Consider the following 9,528-nt stretch of genomic DNA (forward strand, 5'->3'; position numbering starts at 1 on the left):
GTACTGTCACCTTTTCGTAATTGGGTGAGACCTCTCCAGTTATGGAAACTCTTGCTATTTCCCTCTGAAACTTGTCATCCATTGAAAAAAAGTGAGATGAGGAGGTTGGTTTTGAGTAAAAGAGCTAGTAACAAAACCTAGACTCTATACCACTTGTCAAAGATAGAAAAGTTAAAGTGAGCAAGGATAGAGGCCCTTCATGTCACCTAGATCAGTCTAACCCTAAGCACTACACTTGTCAGGGCCTTAATGGTTGAGGGCTTGGGTGCAACGGGCATCCTTCCATTAGATGATGGAGTTCTAAAGCCTGCTGCATAGCTCCACTCGGCTACCTACCGAGCCTATAAAAGTGGACTATCGGAGTCTATCTGTGCCCATGCAACCTCCTCATTGTTGTACTCACTATAATGGTCACAAAAAATGAGCACACTCCCTAGAGTGGGATGCTAGGTTTAGTTTAGCTTAATTGAGGGCCAAGTGTATTCGAAGGCTGGTCAAAGTTGCCTTCGATGCTACATGGACTTGAGAGTCATCGCACATTGCCACACCCTTTATTAGATATGAAACCACTAACACTATATAAGACACTAAAAAAAAGAGAACCACACATGTGTGTCATGGGTGCACTTTTGAATCTTTCTCCCTACTCATGAATACTTCAAATTCGACCTACAAGGTAGCCTTAGTGGCTTGAAAGTGGGCGCACACACGCATGCTCCACACCCAAATTTAGACTTATGGTTCTATTGTATGTATGATTGGTGATTGAAACTCTTTGCATGATTTGTTTTATTGAATAATGTTTTAGTGAGGATTCTGTCTGTTGTTTTACATGTAATTTCTACAACTTTGATCCATTGAAATAAAAACTATGTTTTAGTTGGAATGTATCAGCAAGTGTGTTAGTAATGAGTTGGAGGGAAGGTAAAGGATTTGAGGTGAGTTGAGTTTCTTTTTTAGTCAAATTTTGTTTTCTAGTTTGAGTATCACATATTCTCTATGTACTAAATTCCCTTAAGCTAGTTACTGGACTGCACTTTTTATGTGTAGATTTAGTCGTTTCACATTTGTATATTACAATTACAATATGTCACTAAGTAGGTTCATTGCACATTAGATACTCACCATATCTTTCTGTTTTGTGTGATTAATCCTATGCGATAACTCATGGGTCATGATAATGACATGCGAAATGCTCACTATATTCCTCTTCATCGCATAATAGTTAAGTTCTCATGGAGTACAAGTTTTCCTACTGTTAGCCCAAGTGCAAGCGAAATAGCAGGTTTACTTAGGTGATCCAGGGTCGAACACAAAGAATTGATTCAAGACATTAGTTCTAGGAATTACTCTTCATTTAGGCAACGTGAAAGAACTAAAGAATAACAAATTAAATGTAAGAAGTGTTAAACTAAACTCAATGGCTAAACTAAGCAACGAGAGTTTGTAAAGGAAGTAGTATGGTAATGCGAACTAACTTGTATCAGAGAAATGAAGGAAGTAATGTCTACGTATTACCGTGCGAATAAGTAATAAGATAAACTTGATGCGATGTAACTCACTAAACCATATTTATGATTAAGGCTTTCTTCTCTCAAAGTCATTATATGCCACACATGGTCACTTTCAGAGATCCATATGACTAAGTACGCATTGGCAAGTTATGCCTAGAAGGAATTACCTATAAGTCGTATAGGATTTCACGATTAAGGACTACAACCTCTCGGTGCCCACTGTCCACAATATTCTCCTTTCGGGATACAAATATTGAAAATGATCTAGAGAGAAAAGCAAAAATCCTCCCTATGGACGTTAGTTAGGTCCTAAATACTTTTCCTCTTGGGTAGTTGGTGACTTACGTTGGCCAGACAATGAGAATAGCTTGACTAACACGATAAGACTTTTAAGCAACACTTCTTATCAAGAACTTATCATCTACCTAAGCTACGAATAGCACATTGACTTGTGGAAAGTAAAGGAATGTTGGATTGAAAAGGCATAAACATGTAATATATACAAAGAATGTAGGGCGTAGGCCAAGAGATAATATGCATAGTACACATTACAAAGAATACAAAAATGTAAGACAAAACAATGAAACAATATTACAAGTTAGGGGACAAAGGGGAATGACCTTCCTCACTCACAACATGACCATAGATGAAGAAGAAGAATGAATTCTTTACACTTATGGTTCATATGGACTCTCTTTCATGATCGGTTTGAACCTTACGCTGGCCCATACAAGCTCTTTTTGTGGTCTATTCAGACCCCCCATTTCTTGGTGGGGATGAAGTGCTTTTATAGGCAGCTTTGGGCGAAAAACTTCTATTCCTCTGAGATTGTCATCACTGACTTCAATCCTACAAAGTCACATCACTCTATTTACCATTTTTGTCTTCTAGTGAGCCTTCCTCACGTGATGGCGTGGGTCCTCGCCTGGAGATGTTATTCGCCAGGCGAGTTCTCATCGTGTTGTCTGTGCACGAGATGTCCACAATGATTTGCTCATTCCTTCTTGTCCACTTATCTTGCATTTAAACATGAAAACCACGTAAAATGAGCATAATGCTTATGTAAAGTGTATTTCTAAATACTTATGTATTTACAATGTAGGTCACACGCATCGATCATCTTCTTATGTGTTTTGACCTCATTATTCTAATAAAAGAGATTATAATAACATGTATTTATACACGTTGTCAGTTACTCGTTCTGGTTTGTTTTACATTACCTAAAAACATTAGTTTACAAGTCTATTGATTCAAGTAAAATTTGGATGCTTAATGAAAATTATGTTTATGTGGTAGATTAAATTAATAACAGGACAATCGGAAGTTGGAATCATTCATAACTCGAAAGATTCATAATTTTAAATTGTGAGTTGACATATTACTAAATGTTTTAATATTAGTCAAGTGTTGTGGAATTTGTTCGTGAATGGTATTTTCAAGTATTTAGGGTTTAGGGTGTAGGGTTTAGATTAGGTTTTCTTGATGCCCCCACTCTCTTTCTCATTTAATTCATGAATTATGTCTTTTATTTCCAGGGTTCTTTAAAAAATAAAATAAAACACAAAAACATTTACACCATATAGAATAATTTTGAAAACAAAAGAAGCCGAGAAGCTCACAACGTGAAATAACAAAAATACCCCACGAATAATTGGTCACACACGTGCACAAAGAGCTTGTACATGATCGCTCAAATATTGATGCACGATCTATCAAATCTTGATAAAATGGTTTTGGTACAAATGATCTTGGTACATGATCTTGTACTAAATCTAAATGATTTTGTACCACATTTAAATCATCTTGGTACATGATCTTGTACAAAATCTAAATAAAATGATCGTGTACCAATATCTAAACGATCTTGTACAAAATCTAAACGATATTGGTATACAATTTTATACCAAATATAAATAAACCGATCACGTACCAATATCTGAACGGTCTTGTAACAAATCTTAATGATCTTGTACTAAATTTAAATGAAATGATCGTGTACCAATATCTACTTCTACCAAATATAAACGATTTTGGTACATGCTCTTGTACCAAATCTAAATGAAATGATCGTGTACCAAATCTAAACAATCTTGTACCAAATCTAAACAGTCTTGTACCAAATATAAACGATCTTTGTACACGATGTTGTACCAAATATAAATGAAAGAGAGCCATATCAACAACTTTGTACAAAACGATCTTGTACCACTATCTTGTATCAATTTTAGACTTGGTACAAGATTGTGCACCAAGTCCAAATGAAAATTGATCATGTACCAATATTGCAATATTGGTACAAGATCTTGTCTCGATCTCATTTAGTGTAAGATTATTTAGCTAGATTTGGTAATCAAGATTGTTTAGATATTGGTACATGATCGTTTAGAGATCTTACATTTAGTTTTATCACTTATCTATCTATGTCTATTTGAAATAGATAGATAGATAATGATAGTGGTCAATTTGGGATAGATGACTTATCGTTTAGATTTTTGTATATGATCGTGTAGTGAAAAAAGAAGAAGAAGAAGGACACAATACTTGACAATGAAAAAAGAATAAGGAGATGATGTCGAAAATGATCACGAATGACAAAGCAGAAAGAAATTATGGAAGAGGAGTTGAAGAAACCATGAAGAAGAAGAAGTGAGAATATGAAGAAGGAGAAGTAATCATATGAAGAAGATGTGCAGACATTAAACGTGAAATTCAAAGTCATCAAGAGCAAATATGAAATTTATGAAAAGACAATGGTGGTTTCAAGGGCTTTTATTTTTTTGCTACGGGGACCGTAAATATTTTTTAGTTTTATTTACCTTATTTAATTACAATCCATTTATTTAATTCAATTGTGTATCTTACTTATTTGTTTACTTCGCTAAATGATTTATTTATTAAAAGAAAAAAAAGATTATGGGTATGTTTTCCTATTCATATTCTTTTTAATTAACAGACAAATAAATTTATAAATTATTTTGTAAATATAACATTCTTTTCCCTTTTAGAAAATAACTCTTTTTTTTTTTTTGTTAATCAGCAATGCAACAAAATTTGAAGTATCCTTTACAACAAATACAAATTTTTATGGTATATTTTATTGGTATATACATGCAGTTTTAACTGAATAGTTACTTTTTAATTTTTTTTCATGGAGCAAAATTCTCAATCTTAAATTTGCTCTATATATCTAATAGATCCTTTTCAAACTTTTTTACCCAAATTTTCTACTTCATTTTTCAATAAATTCTTTAATTCATTCAATCCATTTTTTTCTTCTTCTTAAATTTGTTTCAACTAATTATCTATTGAAGGGACATGGCAGAAATAGAGATAAAAAAAAAAAAAAAATCACCATTTTCTTAATTGAGTATTTTAATTCTAACTTTTCATATACATTTTTCAATTTAATTTTGAATAATGCATATAAATGGTCTTGTTTTCTTTTCCCCAAATTTCATTTTCAAAATGTGAAAGATATGTTTCTCTTACTGAAACAATCTTTTATATTTTATGATTCTCTTCCTATACTCTTAAATTTCATCTTAAATATTCTAAATTTTAAAAATAAAGTTCTAAAATTATGTGTTTGATTAGGAAGTTGGTTGTTGTTGGTAAAAACCATAATTAAAAATTGTAAAAGAAACAATTATAATTTATTTTTTTTTTTTAAAAAAAACAAAATGGTTATAGACCAAATTTGGCACATATAACCCTCATTGATATTAAATCCCAAAGTCATTCATATTCTTTTTCCAAGTTTATTTACTGCCCCAAGGTTACCAAACATTTAAATTTGAATTTCTGTTTCATTGCCATAATTTCCTGAAACATTTTCTCCCTTCCTTCTGTCTCATGTAATCATTTCTTCCTTTTCTGTTTTTGTTTTTCTTATTAACTCTTTGCTTTTCTAGTTCCATACTGAATGGCCATTTATTATATTATTTTCATACACAATCTATGTGTGTTGTGTGTGTTTCATATAACTGGGGTTTGAATTTGAATGAATAAGTTTTCAAGAAACTAATCGTGACAGGATATTTAAAAACATATATACTTTACTTTCAATCAGTGTAATACATTTTTTTTAAAAATACAAATATATCAATTTCATTCTATTCCAAATCTATGTTATTTGATATGGAGTGTAAAGTTGAAGAGTTTGAAAATGAAAAATTGTATATTTAACATATTATTATTTTTAGGATAATTATTAGGTAGTGAGGAAAAGAAACTATTTTGATATTGAGATTTGGGTATAGATTGCATTTTAAAACCTTTCTATAATCTGTTTGTTCATAGGAATGTTCAAAACTTTTACCTCCAAAAAGAATTTGATTTCAAAAGTTTCACTTTACAGTATTTGAAATCTTTTGGGTATGTTATAGAATTGAAGATTTTAATCTTTTTAAACATAAAAAAGAAAAAAGAAAAAAAAAACTGAGGGAGTTCAGCTTTTAAGAACATGGTAGAGATAATTTAGCTTTTCTTGTGATACAAAGGAAAAATAAATTATTTGATGCTGATTGAAAAAGACCTTCATGTGTGTGCTTGCAAAACTCATCAAAACAATTTTGTCCTTTTTTTTTTCTTTCATTTATTTTAAAATTTTCTAATAAAAAGTAGTTGATAAATATAGAAAAGATGGTGCTGGTGAGAGATTGAGTATTTGATTGGAAAAGCTACAAAAGTATCTTAATCATGAAATTATCCTTTTACTAACATATACATAATTTGTGTAGCAATTATTTTAATGAAGTTTTCTACTTTATTTAGAATGGATTAAGAAGATTCAGCAAGTGTGCATTAAATATTATATTAGCTTTCTACTTCAAATAAATAAATAAATAAATAGAGAGAGATTTGAAAAAGAGAGTTTGATATAAGGGCCATGGGCAGGATTAAACCAAAAACACTCTTTACATAAAGCACATGAATTTAAGGTGTTCAAATTTATTAGATTACACAACACAACTACATAGATTGACATAAAGTACTTGTTTAAAGAAAAAAAAAAGGCAATTTAGAAAGAGTGATAGAATGAGTTTAGGCAAATTTAAAAGGAGAATCATTAGTGAGGGTAGGGTTTACATGATGAATGGTGATAAAAAGAGATAAAAAGAGAGAGAAAAAACATGAATGGTGACATTTCCTTGGAGAAAAGGATGACACATTACAAGATCCCAAAAACAAAAGAATCTTATTTCTTGCCCTAATCCATCCCCCAACCAAATTACCAGACTTTCAAATATAATAATAAAATTCATTATCTTTGCCTTTCCTTTTCTTTATATCTCTCCTTTCCTTCATTTGTTGAGAAACTCAAAAGCTCTATCCACCTTCTTCCTCACTTTATCATCTTCTTCTTTCTTTCTTTCTTTCTTAGTTGCCACTCTCTAAACCCACCATTCCTTCCAACTTCTTCTGATTACTCTCTCTCACCAAACTTTCTCTCTCTAAAAACCTATCAACATTGGAGTGACAAACACATAACTAAACCAAAACCCCCATTTTCTTTTTACAGAACAAAAGGAGAAAACTCCATTGTTGTTTCTCTCTGATTTCTTCATGGGTTGTTCTGCTTCAAAGCCTGTTGCTGCCACCGCGGCCACCCGTTCCACTCCAAATTCTGAACCTTTCTACTCTCCTTCTTCTGCTGGTTCTTCTCCTGCGTTAGGCCGAGCTTTCTCCCTCCCGACACCCCTCGTTCACCACCCACCAGTGAACAAGGGCGATACCCACCATCTTGTTTCTCTCACTTCCACAACTTATGGGTCTCTTCTTCTTATTGACCGTCCCACCAATTCCAATCGGTCACCGGCTCCGCCTTTCCATGTCAATGCTGAAAAGCCCATCTATTTCTCCGACCAGATTTCTCTCTCCCCTGATTCTGTAATTAACACCTGGGAGCTCATGGATGGCCTCGATGACGACTCCGATTCTGATCACAATTCGCTTCCGGCCAAACCCACATCGGATAACGGGTTTAAAGGTTTAGTAAAGACAATTCCTGGGAAAATAGAGGAAGAAGTCGGTTTGATTCCGACATGGTCGCCGAAGAAACCACTTTGGAAGCACATTTCAGAGGAGTCTCTTCTGGCAAAATTAGACCCAAATGTGGCTTCAACATACACCAGAGCTCTCTCTTCACGACAACTCAACTCTGATCAGGCCACCACCCGCCGGAGTTCATCGTTTTCAAGTCACTGGCAGCCAAATTTCGGAGACACCAAAAACAGAGCAATAGTGATCTACTTCACAAGCCTTCGAGGAATCCGAAAGACGTATGAGGATTGCTGTTTTGTTCGAACAATCTTCAGAGGATTCAGAGTTTTGGTAGACGAGAGGGATATTTCAATGGATTCATTGTTCAGAAAAGAGATGCAAGAGAAGCTCGGAGGAGGGACGGCGTCGGCGAGTCTACCACAGGTTTTCATGGGGGGGAAGCACATTGGTGGGGCAGAGGAGATACGGCAAATGAATGAGAGCGGGGAGTTGGCCGGAATGTTAAAAGGGTTTCCGGCGGCGGAGGTGAGGTCAGTGTGTGGAAGATGTGGGGATGCTAGGTTTGTACCTTGTGTTAATTGTAATGGAAGTAGGAAGTTGTTTGGGGAAGATGGAGGGCTGAGGAGATGCCCTAAGTGCAATGAGAATGGATTGATAAGATGCCCATTTTGTTGTTGTTTATGAGTTTTGGATTTTATGGAACACTAATTTGTTCAAATCGTCTTTTAATGTTATACTTACCTTCTTGTTACTTCATAAGCTTATCATCCAAATTTCACTCTTGTTTGACCCAAAAATTTGAAAACTAAGATACATAATTCTTTTCTTTTATCCCTTTAATTTGTTTTGCTTACATCAATAGTTTGTGCTCCCACTTTTCTTAAATGTTTTGTTTAAGAAATTGAGTGAGTTATAATTTTCAATGTTTGCAACACCCATTCTATTTTAATTTGTATTGTGTTTATTATTCTAAAATAAGTAAAATTAGAACACTACAACAAAAATGGACGGTGGCATATTTTTACAACCAAATTGATAGAATAGATAGAAAAAGTATCCTAAATGATAAAATTGAAAAACTATAGAGTTTTTATTTTTTTTATTTTCACTAAATTATTTTAAATGTCACAAATCATAGTAATTAATTAGGGTTGGATTTTCTTTTTTTTTAAAAAAAAAACTTTAATTGACCCTTGAAACTGAGCCCCCAACTCATTTCTCCTCCACTTGAATATCCAACCACCATGGATTTGGAACAGTGATTCAATTCACCTTCAACATTGTCCTCCATCAATGTCATCCATGTTGTGTGTTGCCATTTAGGGGTGTAAATGGGTTGGGTTGAGAGACATTCTTAACCCAACCCATATTTTAAGGGTTGGTTGAGTTGGTAACGTGAATAACTCAAATTAATTTTTCAACCCAACCCAACCCATATTTTACAGGTTGGCTTGGGTTGTATTGTTTTTTTTTTCATTCTGGCCCAACGATAGTTTACCCTCTTACGTGATCGTTTAACTTCCTACACGATTGTTTAACAAAATACTTCTAACTTTAATTTTATTAAATAAATAATATATATATATATATATATATATATATATATATATATATATATATATATATATATATATATATATATATATAAATTCAGGATGGGTTGAGTTGAACCGAAATTTTCAACCCAACCCAACTCATATAATATAGGTTGGGTTGTCGGGTTATTCAGGTTGGACTTACACCCTTGTTGCCTCCATATGTTATCGATCTCATCTGTCCGTTGCACTCAAGCTGCCAAATGTTGTGGTAAGGTCACACCATCTCTCTCTCAGTTGTCTCACATGTTTTCTTCTCGAGCCACGATTGCGCCACAACTACCAATCATAACACCATCGCTAGATTTGCCCTCATCATCGTATGGTGTCTATAGTTGTCTCACCCGTTTTCTTCTCGAGCCACGATTGCGCCACAACTACCAATTACAACACCATCGCTAGATTTTCCCTCATCA

The 9,528-nt window shown here is 33.7% G+C and overlaps 1 protein-coding gene across 1 annotated transcript; it reads left to right on the plus strand.

The window, feature by feature from the left end:
• The first annotated feature begins 6,759 nt into the window (after nucleotides 1–6,759).
• Nucleotides 6,760–8,276, plus strand: LOC101221225 (uncharacterized protein At3g28850). The gene has a single exon (XM_004142663.3). It carries the CDS (start codon nucleotides 7,080–7,082, stop codon nucleotides 8,199–8,201), a length of 1,122 nt encoding a protein of 373 aa, XP_004142711.1. The 5' UTR covers nucleotides 6,760–7,079; the 3' UTR covers nucleotides 8,202–8,276.
• The last annotated feature ends 1,252 nt before the right edge of the window (nucleotides 8,277–9,528 follow it).

Source organism: Cucumis sativus, chromosome 4 (assembly GCF_000004075.3).
Source record: "Cucumis sativus cultivar 9930 chromosome 4, Cucumber_9930_V3, whole genome shotgun sequence".
Classification (NCBI taxonomy): Eukaryota; Viridiplantae; Streptophyta; class Magnoliopsida; order Cucurbitales; family Cucurbitaceae; genus Cucumis; species Cucumis sativus.